This window comes from Typopeltis vanoorti, chromosome 5 (genome assembly GCF_054136105.1).
Source record: "Typopeltis vanoorti isolate ZY-2024b chromosome 5, IOZ_Tvanoo_1.0, whole genome shotgun sequence".
NCBI lineage: Eukaryota > Metazoa > Arthropoda > Arachnida > Uropygi > Thelyphonidae > Typopeltis > Typopeltis vanoorti.
Genome location: NC_143553.1, coordinates 125,250,245 through 125,273,989, shown reverse-complemented (window position 1 = coordinate 125,273,989; position 23,745 = coordinate 125,250,245). Strand labels below are relative to the sequence as shown.

Below are 23,745 nucleotides of genomic sequence, written 5' to 3'. Positions count from 1 at the left end.
GTCAACCAGGTCTCATCACTAAGCAGGCCACCCAGTTCACATGTGAAAGAAAAAGCTCTTCCTTCAGTTCACAGAACCTTGACAACACCCAACCTGGATTTAAGACAATGTGAGCCACATGATGTGTGCAAGATGTAATTTATATACAAATTAAAAAACAAAACAAAACAACAAAAAAAAAAAACTGATGGCTAATAAAGACAAGACATTCCCAGATTTTTGGCAAGGAGCAGAGGCAGGTGTTCTGATTCAAATTAAGACAATGTACTAGAGCTTCAGCCTCTAAATACATATTTGAATTTGAAGCAACATTGATTAGAGTAGGCACATTTTAGACCAGATTTCTTACTTATTATTAATCTGTAATCTTTTTGCCATGGAATATTGTATTTGTCTGAAATAAGAATTGGCAAGCACTGGTAAATGCCTGATAGGGAAAGAATCATTTATCAGCCACCAATACCCCCCACACACACACAATTTCCTATACCAATTACTACATATCGACCCACATCATATTACTCTTTATACCATAACATAGTCCATTTAAATAACTTACTAATTCTACCTTGTATACACTAGCCACCCAATAAAGATGTTATTTTCAGGTTGAAATATTTGGCAAATGAAATTTTTACTTTGTTTCAACTATATTATACAGGCAACTCCATGGAGTACGAAGATCCAATCAGTCATACCTCTCTTTGAACCCATTAACAGAAAAAGCACCCAATTCCACTCATTCACCACTCTCCAAACAAAAAAAATTCTAGTACTGACACCCATACCTTTATTTAACTTCAGGGATGATCCCTTGTTCTGGTCCCTCTAGCCAAGTGCTGAAACATTTTCCATGCACATTTATCCTATAAAACTCTTTTAAGTAACTTAAACGTTTCTATCATACCCCCCCCCCCCCCTCTACCAACCAACTTCTGCAATCTACACACCTTCAATCTATTCTCATAGGGAACATTCCACAGGCCACTAACCTTAATCTTCTCCACTGCTTCCTCCTCCCGAAGAAACCAAGGGGACTAGAATTGAGCACAGTAATCCAGATGTGGGCATATCAAGGCCTTAAAGAGGAATGACACTTCCTTATCTCTACATGTTAATGTATTCTTCAATAGCCAAGTAATCTTATGGGCTACTTTAACAATATGTCCTCTAAACTAACTATCACCACCCCTAAATCTCTAGCTTCATTTCCTGGAGTTGTAATCTCTTGATCCCAAAATGCATAACTTTACATTTCTCGACATTAAACTGACACCCTATTTAATCGCTCTCTACATCGTCTTGATTAACTATTACTCTACCTAATTTTGTACCATATTCTTGTGTCTACATGTCTTATCATTTAACTATGTATTTGCATGCATTCTGTGATCATTTTGATTGGACTGTGGATTAAAAAGAAATTTCACCTGAGAGGGCAAGCTCTATTTGCATGCAGCAAAGATTGATTACCTCTAGAATCAACTGAAAAACATTGCCTACAAAAGTGTTTTGGTCAAAATCACATTTCTTCTGAAGAGCATCATGGATGTTACCACAAGACTATACAAGGCATCATATTTTAGTATTATTTTAATATTTTATGATTATCATCTTCAAATTTTTTGTTTAAAATAAATTTTTGTAATTCTTACACTCCACATGCAATAACAGTAGTCTTAACTGCAGTATGGTTTTGTATTATAACATTCCATTCATCCTTTCAGTACTGTTAGATTTCTGAAGCATTTGAAACCAAACAAAGGATAGAAAAACATTATTTAATAAATTAATATTGATCATTTTGTTATAAATTATCAAATCTTTAAAAGATATTTGCACTTTTGTTTTACTGAATTTCAGAGATCACTAATTGATGTAATCCAAGTAATAGTTGGTTGTGTTAATCAGAACTCATTTATGAACAATGAAGGCAATGACTTAATATTTTGAGCACCTACACATCTCATAATGAACTACTTCTTTCAAGTTTAATATTTAGCATGTAAATGCACTTCTTACAAAAAAATCCATGTCATGATTCTTATAAATAAATCACAACACTCAACAAAATCTAAAAAAGTACTTGTAGACTGAGTACTCTTATAAGATTCATGGGATCAAAATTCGACCTGTTGAATACAGTATTATGGATATGCTACTACTGAGAGATATTAACCACCCAACCCAACCGACCATGATGTCAGGTTACCATGGATGCGAAGTGCATATTACAATTGTAATACCATCGATATTACATTGAAATATATGATAGATACGAAGTGTATGCAGTGCGATGTATTTTATCCACATGGCCGGTTGGGTGGTTACACAGAACACAGCATATCAATTTTGTAGTGTTCGATTCAGTTAATAACACTGAAGCAAGCAACATGCAAAACAACTGCTAGCTTCACAGTTGCTTCTGCATGTTACTTAGCTCCCAGAAGATTAGTCCAAAATGGAGAGTAGGGTTAAAGACAGAAGGAGCATGCCATACAAACATCCTATATAGGTTACAGTATTCAAACAGTTATTTGTTCATTGTTTGATCTGCTTCATTTAACCACCTTACCGGCCGTTGTGGATCAAATACGCATCCGCATACGATTCGTATCCATCATATATTTCATTGTTATAACAATGGTATTACAATTTTAATAAGCACTTCGCATCCATGATAAAGTGAACGTCTATAGACGTCTTGGCCGGTAGCGTGGTTAATATGATTTCTTGTAAAAGAGTGAGAAGTACCTAGTAAGAAAGAGGTTGCTGCATTTTAGAAACAGCTTGTTACATGACAATTAACTTATTTGTTGAGAATGTAAATATCACTCAAATCCTACATATATAACAGCAGGGTGAAACAATACATCAGTACTTTCAATTATCAATTACTAAAAACAAATGTCAGCATAAGCAGCAGCTCATAAGCATTCATAAGATCCAAAATTGATAGCGCATTTCCTGCCTCTCAACTGGGACAACCATTACCAGAAGTCAGTAAAACAATAGCATGTATTTCTTCCTTTCTTCTTAAAGATACTTTGTAACACAAATAATGTCAATACCGACCCTATTTATCAAATATAAAACTAATACGTTCAAAATCTTCAATATGTTTTTATTATCTGACCAATTTTGGTAGATGAAATACAAAAGTTACTAAACACAAAGGAAATGAAATTTATTATTATCATCATGGAAATTTTAAAAATGAGCAATTACTAAATAAGTATATAGACCATGGGCCTAAACATTATAGCATTATACACTGCAGTTCTCTATTAGGATATCAGGCAACAAACTAAGTTAAATTCAAGTAATCTTCAAGATACAACAAAGATGAAATGAATTAATGAATACAGCATTCTTGCTAAGAGTTATTTCATATACAGGACATGTAATATACAGGTAAAAGATGCTCAGTAATTAAAGTACAGTCTAGGAAAGTAAACAAAATACTAGTCATACAGTAAAATTTATATAAACAAATTATATATATGTTTATATTTTATATATATATAAACATTTGCAATTATGAATCACATAAATGTTTTGCATCTTGTGTATAGATATTTCAGATATTGTTAAATCTTGCCTAATACATAAGAAAAAACTGACTGGAGCATTTATGTGTCTCATAACTATCACAACTGCTGCATATAATGGTAAAAAATAAAAAAAAAAAGAGTTTGTAATGACAGTAAATAACACAAGAGAAACAGTTTCAGCTAACACGATCAAGAGCTTCAAGAAGAACAATACTGTTGCCTCTTACCACCTGCAAAGAATACACATGAATATTATAAAATAAGCTGTGAATGTACTAGTTTGGGAGGATAATTTTGCATATTTTTAAATTTAGCCGTATATACTTAACATTTTTCGTAATACTGATATTAAAATAGCTCAAATGACAGAAATTTTAATACTGATCCTAAATACCCAATTTTATCTACCCAGATAGCAATTATAATTTCAAATTAATTTCCATAACATTCATCCAGTTATAGTTAAGATAAGAAAAAAATTAATCAAAATAATTTTTATTGCTCATTCCCAAAGTTAAAAGTCAGTTAAAATAGAAATTACTGAACCAAAACAATTTCATTTCAGTCAAAAAATCAATGTGCACTGGCATTAATTGTTTTTATATAGAAGTTAAAAGTGGTCACAGTAGATTTTTGATGTGCAACTTAAGGATCAAATCTGGATAACTGGAAGGAGAACCCTCATAATATTTTAAGGAATGCAGAGAACTAACAAGGATTTCTGACAATATCCAACTTCTTGTGGTGTACCCCCAATGGTAGATACTCACTGCAAATAGAACAAATGAGGCTAGGCTGGAAATTTGGAATTCAGATAACCAAACTGAATTCTGGACTGACTCAAACCAACAGTCTGTTGGTTTAATGTCATATCAACTGAAGTACTTCCGACTCTCAGTTTTCAACAGGGAACCAGGATGAACAGTGAAAAGTCAGCTACTGGAATTCCAACTCCACATCAATAGCATTTAGGAACAGCATCAACAATGTAAGATGTATCCATGGAAGAAAAATGACGTCAGCAGAATCAGAGAAACAATACACTGACATAACTGGTGTTACCAAAGAAGACAAAAACAAGATTCGTCTAAATTTGCCAGCAAAAGTTGGTCGATTGGTAAAGCCCCTGCTACTAATGGCTCAGTTAAGTAAGTTTGAGTGCGGTTAGTAGTTGGAAGGGGACCAATCGTTCGATGCTGTTGGCACACTCTCCCTCGATGAGTCTTTGGACTCCCTGGTCAAATAATAATAATAATAATAAATAACAAATGCATTGATATAATCAGGTAAATGAAAGAGTAGTTGTAGTATTCAACACTAAACAATAATAAGTGAAGTCATATAAGCAAACATCAAAATGGGGAACTGGACAATGACTTATTTGTGAATAGGATCTCACAGAAAATTCTACAAAGAATTGGAGGAATATTTTTGAGTCACTGCAGGATGCAGCTGATATAAAGCGACTGTTACTGCTAATAGTGATCCCTATATCGTTGAGCAGGATGAAATTGGATATCATATCACATTTCTGATGGGTGTACAAGATACCGTGATAGTACAACACGATTAATATCTTCTAAATGACAATTTTCCTCCAAATCAGTCTCGTTTGGCAGGACTTCCAATATTGTCAGATCACAATTTCAGTCTTCTAAGGCTTCTAACTGCAGCCACCTAATCTTGGTGTGAGTTTTTTCCCTGTCAAATAACTGTTTTGCCAGCTTTTCCTCTCCAATTCCAGTGAAGTGTTCATACCACTACAGATCAACTCTGCTCATATTCCTACAAGCAAATAATGTTGTTTATATATGTTTTTAATGATACGCCAGTTATGCAATAACTTTACTCATCTAATTATTCTCAGTACTCTAATATCTGTCATTTATTTCTAATCCAATTCACAGATCAGCTAAATCTATTGTTTTTTATACATCTGCTTGAGTGCTTTGACTAATTTCTCTCTTATTCCATATGCATTTATTCAAATGATCTCTTACTAGCCTTGCTTAACCTGTAGTTCATTTCCATATTTTATTTTCAATCTTCACTAAAAATTCTTCCTAAAAAACATGAAATATTTAATTTGTTCTGCAATTAAGCATTCATTCAATTAAGCCTGCAAATTGGACTAGATTTATTTAAGAGCATTGAAATTAAATATCATAAAAAGGTGTAAAAAAGTTTCTCAAAATTGAGTAACTTCCAGAGGCAAATAGTTGACTCCAACATACAGCAATTATTCAAGAAAAAATGAGGAAAAACAAGAACCAAACCAAGGACAGAAAACTCAATAGTACTCAAAAGTTATAGTCACACACCCTTTCTTTCATGCTTACACGGTGATCAGAATACGTTATGGAATATTATGGAGACAACTACTGTGTTACAGCAAAACTTTAGTTTAATATAAACCAAAATGAACACTCTACATGGTATGCTAAAACTGACCAACCGTTACAACAATTATTGGCCTGACCTCTGGTGAGAAAAAACCTTTACTACATCAAAGCTAGAGTCCTATTATTATCTGTTAGGTTACAAAATTAAATTGGGCTGGAGAGCAACGTGTTTATATATATTTATAAACTGTGATTATACATATAAATTTCAACCAATTGGTATGGAATAGTTTCCAATAAAAGCTGAAAATTGCTTAAAGTCCTAAAGTATGCTAGATACTAAGCAGGCTAAATATGTACCATCCAAATTCTTGGAATTTTTATGCCACTATTATTGTTGAGATTAGTGTGGTTAATCAGAATTTCATAGGCTTCTTTAAATTTTTTTCATACCAGGTTTTTGTATGATGTAAAGAGCAGGTACTTTCCCAATCAATTTGGTGTAGTGTTGAGAGCGTGATCTGAAAGGCCTGCTTCACCAAAATTGTTATATTTAATGTTTTTTTTTTTTTTTTTTCCGTACAGGGATCGTACGTCCAGTTTCACCAATATAAGGTAAGTTGGTGCAGTAGATGTAATAAACTCCAGGATGTGCCAATGAGAGGAGTTGAATGTTTCTTAATTTTATAGGTGGTTTAAAAGTGGCATTAAAATTATAATGGTGTGGGATTCTATTGATTTTTTCTGATAATCCTTTAATGTATGGGATGGCTATGGCTTTACTGTAATCTATATTCTTTTTTGATGAAGTTTTATGAAGAACTTTATTAATAGTATTTTTGTTATAGCCATTATTTATAAATGTGTTGCTAATAATCTTCAATTCTTGTTTAAGAGCTTGTTGATTAGAGAAATTGTTATAGCTCTGTTTTTAAGGGTGTTAATGACTCCAAATTTTTGCGATGGGTGGTAATATGAGTTAACATGTATATATTGGCCAGTATGTGTTGGTTTGCGGTAAATCATGAAGGATAGACTGCCTGAGGAAAGACGTGTGACCAGTGTATCCAGGAATGGGAGTGAGTTCCGATTTTCAATTTCGATAGTAAATTATATGCATTCATGTTGTTTGTTCAGGTGGCTAAGGAATGTGTTTAACGTTTGTCGACCATGTGGCCAGATAACGAAAAACATCGTCAATGTATCTAAGCCACACTGTAGGTTTTAGAATAAAGGAATCTAGCACTTTGCTCAAAAGCTTCCACATAAAAGTTAGCGATTGAGGGGGGGGGGGGGAGTGGTGAGCACATGGCCATACCTTCTTTTTGTAGGTAAACTTTATTTTGCCACGCGAAGTAACCAGAACGTAGTACGTGGACAAAGAGGGCCGTAATTTGTTCTGTAGAAGAATTGTGTCACTGATTGGAACATTTGTGAAAAGGGCAGAAACATCAAAACTGACTAATAAATCATCTTTGCTGAGTGTTGTTTTTAATTTTATTTATAAAGTGTTGTGTGTTCTTTATATAGGAGGGGGAATGACCCACCAACTTCTTGAGTGTTGACGCTAATTTCTTGGCTAGGTGATAATTAGGGCTGTCTATTCCTTCAAATATCAGCCAAACGTTTTGTTTACTTTAGGAACACCATATATTCTGGGAGAATAGGCGTAATGGAGGTACAAGTTTTTTTAACAGTGTCTGACAGACTTAAGTAATTTCTCAGTTTTTTCTTCATTCTGTTAGTTGGATTATAGTTTACAAGCTCTGATGGATGTAAGTTGATCTGTCAAGGATGACAGTAGCATTACCATTGTCCGATTTGTTATAATTATATCTTGATTAGCTTTTAATGACTTGATTGCTGCTAGTTCTATTTTTGTAAGATTGCTATATAAGGTTTCTTTTTATTCAGAACATTGCTGGCTTCTAAATGAATTTTTCAGCTATATTAATAAGAAGAGACTTAATGCCTCTTTCTATGCAGTATATAAAATCCAGTTTATTAACAGTTCTAGGTGCTACTACGAAGTTAAGGCCTTTATCAAGTAATGCAGGTTGCCTTTAAGGTGTGGCTTGATAGCTGATCACATGACTATTGCTTGCAGGCAGTTGGTCGCTCCTTGTCTCACTTGTCTTTTTTCACCAGAGGTCAGGCCAATAATTGTTGTAATGGTTGGTCAGTAACTTTAACAAACCATGTAGACTGTAGTGCAGCTTGTTTCTTTGTATGTGTATGCTCCAGATGATAACCTTGATATGAAGGTCGAAACGAGTGTTCATTTTGGTTTATATTAAACTAGAATTTTGCTGCAACACGGTAGTTGTCACCATAATTTTCCATAATGTATTATAGTCACAAAAAAGCAGAAAGTGTATCGAAAGTACATAAGTCAGCCTGCGTTCTGAAAGAATACAGAGAAAAATGCAAAAACTACTGTTAATTTTTCTGTATGGGTCCATGGGCATGTATATATGAATATATATTTATCCTTACTCTTTTTACAGGTTCTTTCTCCAGGCCTATATGCTGTGTTTCACTATGCCACATACACAAAAACAAAGTTTTCTTTTTATATATTTTATTAACAAAGTGTGAATGTGTGTGTGTGTGTGTGTATATATATATATATATATATATAAACACAACATATAAAATAACATTGTATTAAAACAGTAGTGGCCCTTTTACTCACTCATACACATTCATAACCTTAAAATCTTGGGTCCACTAGCACTAAATACAAGATATCTGCAAAGGCAGAAGTTAACATATATTAGAGACTCAAATAGACAATGAGAAAAAAATTTGGCAAATATTACTCTGAAAAAAATCAGAACACAAGTTTCTTATAAATTCTTAAGGGAAGCAGCAGAAATAAGTTTTCTTGCTCACAATCACACAACTCATACTTGTGCACCTAGCATATGCCTAACTCCAAGCAAATACCAAAAATAGAAAATAACGTATATAGAACTTCCAGTGTTTTTTTACACTGGACAAAGTGTTCTCTGCCAGGTTGGCAGGAAAACGACCCAGAGGAAGACCAAGATATAGGTGGATTGATACGATACAAAGTGCCTTAGACGATAGAGATATAAGATCTGATAATGTTGGAGTCTTGACAAGTAACAGACTGATTTGGAGGAAAATTGTAGATAGGAAGTTAGTAATGATGTAATTTTTTCATGTAGTACTGTCATATCCTGTACACCCCTTGAGGGTACATGGCAGGAATTTGATGATGATGATGATGATGATGTGTTTTTTTACTTAACTGTTAGTTCTACAACTTGTCATCCAATCTTCACTCAAAGAACCATAAATAACAGTGCAGATATATAAACTGCTCAATAGGAACTTAAACAAATAAGGAAATCACAAAATAATCATTCATTCCTTATTTCTTAAACTGAATTATTTCCGTCTATGACATGAGGAACCTTTATCTGGTCTCTTTTGACTAAAGGTGAGTTTCATACGGAGGTAAATGGTTTTTTCACCTGGGAACTTGGGTTTTTCGTCCCTCAGAACAGGCGAACTGGCCCAGTGAACACACCCGGATTTGCAGTCATAAAATAAATATACCTAATCATTAATTAGGACTCAACCCCTCCCCCCAAAGGGATGGGGAAAATCCCACATAAATAAATAAATACTAAACTAAATGAATTGATTTGATTAATATTTGTTGGAAATGATAACTAATTTTATTTAAATGATATATGATATGAAAAAACGTAAATATTTTCTCACATATTTGATATGCGAGATTAATAAATACAAAATTTAGTGCCACGTAACTCATTTTATTATTATTACGTGACACCTCCAGGGAGTCCAAAGACTCATCGAGAGAGGGCACCTATTCTACAACTCTGTCTCCACCACTCAATCCACCAACTACAATGAACAATAACTACACCAATGCCATCTACTGCCTACTACCGCCGGTAGCATTTTCACAGACAATCACAAACGTCCATGCCCATGGCGGGATTCGAACCCGCAGCCTTTTGGCTGGAGAGCGGATACGCTAACCACTCGGCCAACCAGGTCAGCTAATTGCTTCATGACTGAAACAAAAACTGGAACTGCATGGTGGAGCGAAAAGAACCCTACGATACTGCTATGAGAGAAATAAGGAACTCCAAAGCAGATATTTATGAAGTCTCCCATAGAAGGAAGATAGAAACTAAGAACAACAGTATCTTAATTCTGTTATAATGCATTATTTCACTAGCCTCACCCGACACTCCCGTTCATCTCACAGATGATCAACAGGTTTGAGATCAGGGCTCTGTGGAGGCTAGTTAAGTGCAAGGAACGTTCATGTCCACAAACCATGCAGTTACAGCAACAGCTTTATGGCATGGTGCACTGTTTCACTGAAAAAGACAGCGGTCAGTTCCATAGAAATGCCACAAAGTAGCAAGCATTGCATTGTCAAAAATGTTCAGATACCTCTTAGGGTTCAATGTTCATAGCTCCACAAACAGAGATCCGAGGCTAAACCAGGATCATACCATCACATCACCACCTCCAAATTTCATAGGTAGCGTTAAGCACTTTTGTTACATTCACCAATTATCCATCTGCCCAGCTGAGGGTGTAACGTGATTCATTACCCCATAACACAGCTTTCTGAGCTTCTGTGTCCCATGGTACCCGCTCTTTGCACCACGACATGGTTAGCCAAAAGCTTTGGCTAACTATGTTCAAGACATGGCTAGCCAAAGACAATGCTGCATGTTGGTTTGGTTGATGTGAGGCTTGCATATTGCAGTTCAACCATGGAAACCCATGTTGTGAGCCTTACTTTTGAATGTTTTTGTGCAGATTCATGCTCCAGTCAGTTCCCTTCTCACAACAGTTTCACCCAAACACAGTTGCACTAACTTGGGAGCATCATATTCTTCCAATTTATTCTGGCTACAAGCACATGACTCCTTACATGGCACGATGCACCTTGTCCATCAGGGTGTCAATTGACTTCTTTCCAAGCAGTGCATATACAGCACACACACACACAAAGGATTCATGTTGAATAAATTTATTTAACAGTGTGTTGTAACTAATAATAAAAACACCTTTTTCTACATTCGGCTTTGAAATAATGCTGGATTATTTAATATCCACTTGATTTATATAAATAAAAACACTGTTTATGATCTTTATAGATGAACATACAAATTTTGTTTCTTTTTAATCCTTCTCAAGGTGAAGGATTAAGACCATTTCTTATTGAGTATAATTTATAATCTGACTTTATGTGCTGCAATTGGCAAGTTCAAGTGTCATTTGTCAGATGCTATCCAAATATCTCCACAGCAACTGCGCTCCTCAGCACCATCTATTTTATCTCTCTAACACACACTCATATGCCTATGGGCAGTTAAGTGATTAGCAACATGAAAATGTTCATTCACTATGCATAATATATTTCATATTTGGTCAAAATATCTTGTACTGTACTGCACTCTCCCCCTATAATTAAAACTTCATTGAGGAATTTCTATATGTAACTACTATGAACATAAATTCCCTACATAATATATTGTAATTTCTAAAAGTATACTCTCAAGGAATGTATTAGGATACTATGATAGAGCTACACAACAATTAACTTCCTACTGATTTTTTTCCTTTTTTTTTATATTTTTTTACCAAATTAAGCTTGTTCAAAGAATAATCAATGATAACTAGGATCTATGCATATCAGCAGTATAGCAAACGACTATGTAGTGACAAGTGTACTTCATAAAGAAAAGCTAAAAATATGTTGCATCTTTTTTTTTTTTGTTGAAAGAAATGGTCTCTCTCTCTCTCTTTCTTTCTCAAAGGGGTTCAATGATGGTATATTTTAAATTATAAAATGCTCTTAAATTGAGAGTTATTGTTCTTTTACTACGAATCCCCCAAACTCAAGTATTAAAATGCACAAACATGTAACTACTTTTCCAAAGCAAAAATTTCCATTATCTTGAACATCAGCAGTTTTTAAAACTGCAGTGTCAGCAGTTTCATGATCAATTTGTAATGAAAGAAAATAAAATAATTATCAGAGGTTTGCCTGGTAAAACCAATTAGGAAAGAAAACAAGAATAGCTGGAAGAAATCTAAATATTCTCATAATAACTTGCATATTTATGAAATATGCTTACAAAAATTTACTGCTACAGCAAATCTTTATTTTGTTTGCACATATGATGTGTTTGAGAAAGGAAAGTATTTATGAATATTCATATCTGTCTTATATCAAGGGTTAAACTACACCAATCTTGTGTGTGTGGCTTGGAAGACTTATTTTATACCAAAAAAAATCTATTTTTCATAACTTAACAAGATTATAATTTCCTGTAGTGCACCACAGAAAGATGAGGGCATTTTTCAAACAGTTATTTGGATTTTAGTACTGACTGCTATTGCTGCCTACTGAATCAATGAATGATGCTGAACTGTTGAATTCTGTTATAGGTGTGTAGAGGCTTAAGTGCTGTGAGGGCATCATGTTGGAGGCTTAATGGAATGTATACAGCACTCAGAAAGGATTAACATAGGTTTAATACTTCCTATATTTCGTCCTAGTCACTAGGACATCTTTGGGGATTACAAAAACAACTAATGTAACATGAACACAAATATCATACAATACTAAGCCTAGCCACGTGGGTGACACTACAGTCCTATCTAGGTGGAGCGCCCTCTAAGGGAAGTTGTAGGTGGCCTGGAATGTAAGGTGGGACCTCTGGTGATGAGTGTTTCCCAAATCTTCGGAAGCTTAATACAACCGTATTTATTAAGATTTGGTTGATTTCTGAGAGCTGCTGCTGCTTCTAAGAATAGTCTCTCTTTCTTGAATTTGCTGTGGTGGAGCATGGTGGTTTTCTTCCAAGAGACCCTGTGGGTGGTGTCCAAGACATGGTTAGCCAAGCCCGAGTGACCATAGTTGTGTTTACAGATGTAAGACTTGTGTTCCACCAGGCAGATGGATGCTGATCTGCCTGTCTGTCCAAAGTACACCAGCTTACAGGAACAGGGTAGTAAACTCCAGGCAGAGAGAGAGAGGAGGGAGCTGATCTTTAGTAGAACGGATAAGGGTAACAAATTTGCGGTGGGGCTTATATGCTATGTGTAGGTTGTACTTTTTTAGAATCTTGGCTATTTTTTCGGAAATGCCATGGATGTAGGGTATGGTGATGGCATTTTTAAACTCCTGTTGAAGAGAAGGACGGGGAATGGGGGAGGAACTGATTTTTTTTTGATACTGTGATCGCTGTAGCCATTGGAGAGGAAAGTGCTGGGTATGTGGTTAAGCTCAATAGTGAGGGCAGTTCCACTGGAACAAAGATTGTGGGCTCTCTTGGTAAGAGTTTCAATAATTCTATCTGGCTAAGATATGTAGATGATGTGTTCTCTATTTGGACTCATGGCCCAGACACGTTAGACTCCTTCCTCAGTCATCTCAACAGCCTACATCCAAGAATCCAGTTTACTATGGAAAAGAACAATTGTTTATCCTTCCTAGACACCTTAGTTGCCTGCCTAATGGTACACTTGCCTTCACTTTACACAGAAAACCCACACACACACAGGCAGATACATTCACAAACTTTCCCACCACCACCCCTCTCAACAATATGGCATTATTAAAACTCTTACCAAGAGAGCCCACAATCTTTGTTCCAGTGGAACTGCCCTCACTACTGAGCTTAACCACACACAGCACTTTCCTCTCCAATGGCTACAGCGATCACAGTATCAAAAAAATAATCAGTTCCTCCACCATTCCCCGTCCTTCTCTTCAACAAGAGTTTAAAAATGCCATCACCATACCCTACATCCGTGGCACATCTGAAAAAATAGCCAAGATTCTAAAAAAGTACAACCTACACACAGCATATAAGCCCCACCGCAAATTTGCTACTCTTATCCATTCTACTAAAGATCAGTTCCCTCCTCTCTCTCTGCCTGGAGTTTACAAAGTACCCTGTTCCTGTAAGCTGGCGTACTTTGGACAGACAGGCAGATCAGCATCCATCTGCCTGGAGGAACACAAGTCTTACATCTGTAAACACAACTATGGTCACTCGGGCTTGGCTAACCATGTCTTGGACACCACCCACAGGGTCTCTTGGAAGAAAACCACCATGCTCCACCACAGCAAATTCAAGAAAGAGAGACTTTTCTTAGAAGCAGCAGCAGCTCTCAAAAACCAACCAAATCTTAATACAGTTGTATTAAACTTCCGAAGATTTGGGAAACACTCATCACCAGAGGTCCCACCTTACATTCCAGCCACCTACCACTGCCCTTAGAGGGCACTCCACCTACTAGATAGGACTGTAGTGTCACCCACGTGGCTGGCTTAGTATTGTATGATATTTGTGTTCATGTTACATTAGTTGTTTTTGTAATCCCCAAAGATGTCCTAGTGACTAGGACAAAGTATAGGAAGTATTAAACCTATGTTAATCCTTTCTGAATGCTGTATACATTCCATAAAGCCTCCAACATGATTTCATCTTAAAGATAAGATGAAATGGGAGTAAAAACTTTTATGATAATAAATAATTTTCATTACAAGTTATTTTATCATTAACTCACTTCTGAAAAGTACTACTGTGAAGGGGACTTACTGGTCTCTCATAATTAAACTTTATACAACTCAGTGATTGATGTTAATTACAAATTAATTCTGATAAATTTAAGCTTTGCATTATTTTTGGGGATGAATGCAGATTTTGTAAAATGAAATGTCATCACAAAGGATTTTATTTTTTACGCATTATTTTCAAATATGCTATTTACTTACCACCATTCCAATATTGTGCTTTTCTCCTCCTTTGGTTTCTTCAACAGCTTCATCAATTACCAAGTTCATGAAGGGGTCAAAGCCTCTTAAAATGCCAGTAACATGCCTTCCTCCATTCAACTTTACTAAAGAAAGATGAAAATTGAGAAAACTATTATCCGTGGAAAGTTTTTTTTCACTTGGTTACAAATTAAATTAAACTTGCCAAGAAATTATATTCTTGTTAGATCCTTCATTCAAATGTAAGCAAAGCTTCTGCTTGAAATATTCTCAACTAGGCTAACCTTGTGATCTCAATAAAGGTCAAAAAAGGGCTCTGGGTAGTGACCCTTCCCATAATGCATAGCATTACACATGTCCAAAAGGATGTGTTTTGCATTATGGGGAATTGATGTAATCATCAGCTTCTATATACAAGCAGCGTAGTCATCAAGATTCTTCATATGCAAACTTTGTTTGCTTACTTGTGGATAAAAGATTAAACAAGAATATAATTCCTTGGCAAGTTTAATTTACACAATTATCAAATTCAGCATTAAACTTCCCAACTGGCCTGCTGCAGATCAGAAAGTTTTTATATCCAGAATGCCATCACAGATAAAACATACAATTATAAAACTAAGCATGATCCCTACTATCCATGAGAAAAGTTTCTGCAGGTATTCTTTTTTCGGTCTGTTTACTAATTCATATTACCGAACAAACATATGGATATAACAGTTATAAAGATGACAACATCCAAGAAAAAAATATGTTATGAACCATCATTCATCTAACTATCCTTTAATAACAAAGTGAATGAAATAAGTTCATTTTTTGTCTCTCTCATTAGATCTGACAAGTTGGGATCAAAATTAGGATGGTCACATTTCTTGAATTTTAGTTTCAAGTTCTGATTTCCTCAGAGTATATAAAGTATAAATTATTTACCATAATATTTTCAAATATAACAAACTCTGATGTCTTCGTTTTAGTAAGTGCATCCTAATATACAAACATAAATAACAGATTTCGATGCAAATAGAAATGTTGCATGGGCATACTTACATTTCCCAGAGTTCTTTAGCATTTTACACAAACACCTATTTCAATTTAATTATGTGAATGTTTTAATATAATTTTTTAGACTATAACTTTAAGAACCAGTAGATGAGAAGATGTGAAGGTCAGTTAAAAATTTCAAGTGCAATCTTGTCATTACTGACAATAATTGCAAGGTAAGATAATAAAACTAAGCTACTGCCAGCTTGTTCGCTTTGTGCAGACAGTTAAGTGCACTGAGAGAAAATGAACTTGCATGGTTGGATACACAGGGGAGATATCAGCCTTGATTTAAAGAGGCAAGATAAAAAGGTCAAAAAATAAAATTAACACCAACAAATTTGAAAAAGTTTAAATAATAGGATATGTTTATGAAAATTAAAGGTTACACAGCCATTTAGAGCATGTTCCATGCAGCATGATATTATTAGGGCATGTGCCATCCTTTTCTCTTGGATATGAGTTTATGAAATGTAAGACTAATATTCAGTTAGAGCACCCGCAAAACTCTTTCCAGAGTGCTTCGGCTAACAGAAATAAGCAAGTGTTTGAAAGGAAAAATAAGCGTAAGAGTGGGAGAGTTTCAGGAATGAAGGAAAGAGTTTTGTACAGTGACTCGTTATTGAGAGATGTGATAGATGAGAGTTTAACTAAATCGTACTTACCGGGTGCAAAATTTAAGGATGTAAGTGAGAGTATTAAAGCGCAAAAACAGAGGGTGAAAGAATTGATAGTTGTGGCGGGTACGAATGAATTGAAAGGAGACAAATTTTTTATGAGAGGGGACTTGAAAGTATTGTTAAAGGTAGCGAAAGAAAAGAGTGACAGAGTTAGGATGGCAAGTCTATTGCCGTGGTACAACAGAGAGGAGGGCCATAATCGCAAATGACTATGCACAGGTTATGCAGATGGTGTGGAATTTGTGGACGTGTGGAATGAGTTTGATGGGCGAAAGGATTTATACAAGATGGATAGCCTGCATTTGAATGGATTTGGCATGTGGAGACTGGAAAAAGTGTTACTGAATGAAGTGAAAATGGTTGTGCAGAACCAGGGAAACTAGAACTACCAAGGAGGGGGGGGGGGGGGAGTGGATATACAAACATCAGTGAGACAGTTAGTGTAAGAATGTATATAATGTACCCGAGCCAGTACTAAAGACAAGTAATCGTAATGGGATAGTTAGAATAATGCATCAAGATAGGGGTGGGACAAAGGGACCTCTGCATTTCATGTATACTAATGCCAGGAGTATTAGGAACAAGAAGGAAGAATTTTCAGCCTTGGTTAGCTCTTCCAAGCCACAGGTTATTGGCATTAGTGAAACATGGCTGATAATATAGTTAGCGGGATAGAATGTGTAGGTTATAGCGTGTTTAGGAGGGACAGAGAGAATAAAATGGGGGGGGGGTATTATTGATGATAGCTGATGAACTGCAGCCAAGGAAAATTGAAGTAGTATTGCAGGATAGTGAAAAGAGCACATTTGAGGCTATTTGGTGTGAGATTGTGACTAGCAGAACAAAATATACAGTTGGGTGCTGCTATAGACCAGGTGATGGAATAGATGGTGGAGATAGTATGCATAAACAAATTGATCAAATGAGTGGAAGGAAGGTAATTATTATGGGGGATTTCAACTAGGTAACATTGATTGGAAGGAAGAGAAGACACATGTGAGGAAAGAACTGGATTTTATTCAATTATTAAGGGATAATTATCTGAGACAGCATGTAATAGAAAATACTAGGGATTTGAGAGTGCTTGACCTGGTAATAACACCTGAGAATTTGGCTGTAATGAATATGACCATGTTGCCACCTATTGGTGAGAGTGATCATAAGGTCTTGACCTGGCAGGTGGCTAAAGGTGTGGAATCTTCGATTAAGACAGGGTATATGTGGAATTACCATGCTGGCAAGTATGACAAGCTTAGGAGATTGCTTGGTTCAGTGCCATGGCATGTAAAACTGCAAGGGCTGGATGTCGATAGAGCATGGGAAGTGGTCAAGGTGCATTTACAGGAGGTTATGGCTGATTGTATATCTATTGTATATCCGAATAGTAAAACAAGTAGGGGTTAAATGGATGAATAACACCATTAAGCTTGAGCTGCAAAAAAAGAAACAACCGTGGAGGGAATTTAAAGAGAAAGATGACCTGCAGGCACATGAACGGTATAAAGCGCAGGCCAGAAGGGTAACGAGTGTGGTAAGAAAAGCAAAAGCAGATTATGAAAGGAAACTAGCTATGCAAGCTAAAGAGAATCCCAAACAGTTCTTTAAATATGCTGCAAGCAAAAAACTGTACACAGCAGAATAATTTTAAGGAATGCCGATGGTAAGGAGGTCACTGAATCAGTCGATATAGTGGAATTACTGAGTGAGCACTTTGCAAGAGTATATCATTTAGGTGATGACACTGAAAGAACGAAGGAATCAGTTTATATGGGAATTGTGATGAATGAAATGGAGGTGAACAGTCTATTACAGAACCAACCTTAATGTGAATACATCTGTGGGATTGGATGGTATACCTGCACGGGTCTTACGTGAAGCAGCTAAAGAATTATCAGTGCTCTTGACCATATTGTTTAATCTTAGTCTCAGTTCTGGTTTAGTCCCAAAGGTGTGGAAAGAGGGGAAAATAGTTCCACTGCATAAAGGAGGATCTAAGACCACTGTTGCAAATTACCGAACGATCAGCATATATGATAACTAATAATTAAGGAATTGACAGCGTATGCTAGAAATATAAATTAAATAAACTTTAATATATACTTTCCGATATTTTGGCAAACGTCACGTTGCCATCTTCTTGGGAACTTATTACAAAGACAAGTGCACACAAGTACTACATAACAGCAAATGAGAACCGAAGCTAGGAAGCTAATGTTTTCCTAAAGTCCTGATGGTGCTCCCTGGTGGGCTATATTGGTAGTTCTTGGCCTTTGGGCTGAAGTTCTTCTGATAAATGTTTCCCAAATTTGGGTACTTTGTGTGACACTAAAGCATATTGGTAGCATAATATTTGATGTAATGAGTATTGTTAATTATATGGACTAAGCACTGTTAAGTAGAGGCATTCATTACTAATGAATGTTAAAGATGAAAGTAAACTGCTGGCCTGATTGGTTCAGTAGATAGTATCTGCACTAATCAGAGGTCATGGGTTTGAATCCTGCCATAAGCATGGATATTTGTGACTATCTTTATGTGGGAGATGAATTTTACATTAACCCCAGTGTAAGACCACTGTCCCAATTATTGAGGCATGAATATGTGGGAGGGGGGGGGGGAGCGAGAGACCATTAAAAATGAGCTTAAAGTTATAGACCAAAAATTTTGAACCAATCAGTGTAAGTTATTCTGGGATTTGATTTTCTCCAGAAATATGGATTAGTTTGTGATTATTTATATCATATGATTGTTAAAATCCAGTCATAAAAATAACACCCCATGAGTGAGTTCTACCAAGAAAGACAACCTTAATTACTGCAAGAGTAATTAAGAATTTTCATGACCCTATCTTGTTTAATCATTGGTTGGAAAGACCTGGGTTCAAATCCCAACTAGGAATGCAATGAATCATCTGAAAGAGCAAGATGAATTAGCTAGTCTCATACAGAGGTAGCAGGATTTTTCTCCCAGAAACACATAGCCAAAGTTGTTTTAGCCATAATTCCCAACAACAACCCAGTTACTCTAGTATACTGAGTCGCTCTGAATTTGCTGAAGTGTTGAGCCTTGGTTCTTGACTGGTTGAACATAGCCACTCTCCAATCAACAGGCTGCAGGGGCAAATTCTGCCATGAGCAAGGATTTTGTGACCAGCTGGGAGATTGTGAGACTATCTCACTTACTGGTAGCCTGAAATGGCTTGAAAGCTTGAAAAATTACACGGTCTGTTTCTAGAGCAAGTTTCCAGATTATGTAAATGCTGTAACCACTGTCAGCAATGTCAAAGTGACTCAGTATCCTTGAGTAACTCTGGGTGTTGTTTTTAGATTATGTAAAGAAAATAAATAACAAATATAAAATATATATATACAAAAATAATAAGCCTTAGCCACAGCTATGGTAATAAGGTATCACAGGTCTATAACACTTAAGGTTAAATCACAAAAACTCTATCCCAATGGCAAGTTATTTCTAAGATACATATAAGTACATACAATAACATCACCATATTATTACTATATCTGGATTTGAAATAGTTACAATACATGGTTTGTTACAGCACTTGGTTAGAAAGTATATTATCTTGACAACAAATAATATTTTTGTTTTCATCCATATTTTATCATAGCATATCTATAGCTCAGTCAGTATAGACAAAGTCTTTGATCAGAAAGACCTGGGTTCAATTCTTGTCCAGAACATGAGGAACCTTTATCTGGTCTCTTTCGACTACAGGTGAGTTAGCCGGTCTCATACGGAGGTGGTGGTGGTTCACCTGGAAACTCAGGTTTTTTCACCCCTCAGAACAGGCAAACTGGCCTATGAGCACACATTGATTTACAGTCATAAAATACATACTTAACAAATGGAAACACAAAAGATGTTTTATTTCCCTAAAATCACCAAGGCTCCTTGAATTTGATTATAAAAAAAAATCAATCTCTAAAATGCAGGAGGAAAGACTGCAATATTAACTAAGTCTAGTAATTTGGGATACAGAAGACTGGATTAACAATAGTTAGTATTCTGTTTAAATTATTTGAACTGGAATTTGAATTATTTAAATTTAAATTGTTTAAAAAAAATGACCTGGCAGGCATGCATGCTGACGTTTAGTCAAAAGTAACCATGAGGCAAATATTCATATCCAAAAATTGGTTTAGGTGGAAAAGGCGATGTGGCCAAAGAAAACTGCCAATAAAATGAACACGAAGGAAATTTTTGGATTCATTAGTTATTAAAATATGTAAATACCACTATATTTAAAAAAAAAAAACACGTAAGCAGAAGACAATAATAATAATAAGATTAACTATGGAATAATGACCCCCCCCCCATAAAGAAAACATTTTTAATACACAAACTTTAACTACATCTTGCAGTAATTGTCAATGCATACATATGAAATGCAACATGTTAGAATAACACGTGAAATCTAAATGTGTGACAATGTATAATATTAACTGCAGGAAGATATATCTATAATTATTAGAATTTAAAGATATAAATTTAAAAATAATAAATAAGACACAGGAATATGAAGTATTGCTTAGGATGACTTCTCAAAACCAGAAAAGTTTTAAGGTAGTCATTCTTGTTAAGACTCAGTCTATGAATATAGGCTTCACAACTTTTTCATCTAGTCTTTCAAATAAAAAAAAAAAAAAAGAGTATAAAACTTCAATTTTATTTTAATCAATTCTATGCCTGGTGGATAAATAATAGACGGGCATCAGAATCGTTAAATAGAATAGTATGCTTCTAAATGAATCTGAGCAGAATGACCAGAATTCTATAAACTCCAGGATGAGAAAGTGGAAGATATTTATCTTTCAGAGTCTAGGAAGGATTTCCAAACTGAACAGAAAGAAACTTGAAAGTCAAAATGGGGAAAAATTCTCACAATTCTTTCAGACACTCCCTTTTCGTGTGGTTCAATCTAACAAAATCAAATACATAGTGGGGTGTTGTTACAGATCTGGTGGATCAGGTATAATAATAAGAAGAATGACGGACTTTAATTATCCAAACACTGACTGAGTAGCAGTAAAATCTCAACAGAAGAATAAAACTGAATTTCTTGCAGCTAATGCAAGACAACTTCATCAAGCAGCATGTAACAAAAGGAACTGGAGGTCAAAGAGTATTAGATCTGATTATAGTGTCAAAGGGTGTTTCAGTTAAAGACTTAACTATTCTGCCCCCACTTGTTGATAGTGAGCATGTTACTCACTTGGGAAGTTCCAAAAAGGTTACATGCTGAACTACAAAGCGGGAAATTATGACCAACTGAGGATTATACCGATTATACTGAGTTCAGTACAATGGTATCAGTTGCTGGATGGGAGGAATATCGACAGTGCATGGGAAGCATTTAAAAACTATTTAAATGTGATAGCAGAATGAGTCCTGAGAGTTCAAAAAATAAATAGGTAGGAGTTAAATGGATGTGTAATCTTATCAAGCAAGAGATTCTTAAGAAAAAGATGATGTGAAAGGAATACCACATGAATAAGGATGATGTCTCTTATAAAAATATGTACAGAAAGTGTGAGAACTCTCTATAAGTTAAAGATAGCCACAAAGAATTCTACTGAAACACCGAAAAAAAAAAAAAAAAAAACTTGACAACGGAAGTCCATGCATTTTTTTTGCAGGAGTGGAAAGAATGTATAGTAATTCCATTGCACAATGGTGGTGCAAAGACCGACCAATTAGTATCTCAGGAGTGGTGGTGAATATTTTGGAAAAGTTGGTTAGGGCTCATATTCGAATGAGTTGACAGAGAATCTTTACTTTGCAATGAAGAGCATGGGTTTACTAAGGGAAGGTCATGTATTAGCAACTTGCTCATATAATGTTACCAATGAGCTAGACAAGGGTAATGGATGCATTATGATATATTTGGATTTTGCTAAGGCTTTTAAGAGAATACAGCATGGAAGACTTGCATAAACAGGAAAATATGGGATGGATTATAAAATATTAGCATGAATAAGAGGATGGCTGACTGACATATAATAAATTGTGGTATATGGGGGGGAGAGAGAGAGAGAGAGAGAGATGTGATCCTGCAAGATTTAAAATAACTTTTTAAAATAATTTTTACTTTAAATCTTGTAATCACAGGGATCAGTCCTTGGTCACTGTTATTTAATCCATACATCAATGACATTGGGAAGGGGTAGGATAATCAGGAATTCAGCTGATATGCAGTACTTGCAAAATGATTTGAGTAGGCTGGAATTGTGGGAATGGGAAAATGGATGTGAGTTCAATGTCAGTAAATGTCAAGTCCAACCTTGGCATGATTAGATCCAATGTCATATTATAATTTTGGCATTATGCTAGAAGAAGAAACTGATCACGCTAAGGATCTTGTAGTGTTAGTAGATAGGAAGTTGAAGTTCAGGGTTCATGTAGCAAAGATTGCAGATACAATTCAAAAGATAATTGCAAATGCTGAAATGAACTTGGAGTGCTTGACTTCCTGGAAGTCTCTCTTAATAATATTGAGATGTTTAAGTTATATATTATTTTTGACAATTTTTTAAACCAAGATTCCAAAGTTGATGTATACTAATACACATGAGATAATATTACCAGTACAATATGAGACCACTACCCATTACTGGAGGCCTGAAGTGGCTTGAAAAAATTCCATGTATGGTCTCAAGAGCAGTTTCTGGATTTAAAAAAAAAAAAAAAAAAAATTGTGTCTTTCTGCTGTCATTTAACATAAGCAGAAAGACAGAGAATCCGCTCTCTCAATTTAACAAAATGCTGAAAAATCCTAATGAAAACCGACACACACGGGCCAATACATACATGCAAATTCATACCACCACCCAGCACAAAAATATGGAGTCATAAACACCCTTAAAACAGAGCCACAACTATTTGCTCTAACCAGCAAGCCCTGAAACAAGAACTAAAAATCATTAGTGACACATTCATAAACAATGGCTATAACAAAAATACTGTCAATAAAATACTCTATAAAACCACAACAAAAACGAATCTAGATTACAGTAAAACCATAGCCATTCCATACATTAAAGGGTTATCGGAAAAAATCAACAGAATCCTACAACATTATAACCTCAATGCCACCTTTAAACCACCCACTAAACTTAAAACCATATTCAGCTCCTCTAAGGATCCTCTCCTCCCATTAGCACATCGTGGAGTCTATTGCATCCACTGCACCTGTAACTTACTGTACATTGGTGAAACAGGACGGACAATCCCTATACGCAAGAAAGAACACATTAGACACATTAAATATAACCATTATGGTGAAGCAGGCCTCT

At 35.4% G+C, this 23,745-nt stretch overlaps 1 protein-coding gene across 1 annotated transcript in view; it reads right to left on the bottom strand.

Moving 5' to 3' along the window:
* Positions 1–3,107: 3,107 nt before the first annotated feature.
* Positions 3,108–23,745, bottom strand: part of SNRPG (small nuclear ribonucleoprotein G) — a 46,187-nt gene continuing 25,549 nt past the window's right edge. Inside the window, exons 3-4 of the mRNA XM_090392702.1 lie at positions 14,712–14,836; positions 3,108–3,784 (exon numbers count right to left, since the gene is read on the bottom strand). Of these exons, the coding sequence (XP_090248828.1) occupies positions 3,731–3,784; positions 14,712–14,836 (179 nt within the window). The 3' untranslated portion in view covers positions 3,108–3,730. The remainder of the gene's footprint in view (positions 3,785–14,711; positions 14,837–23,745) is intronic.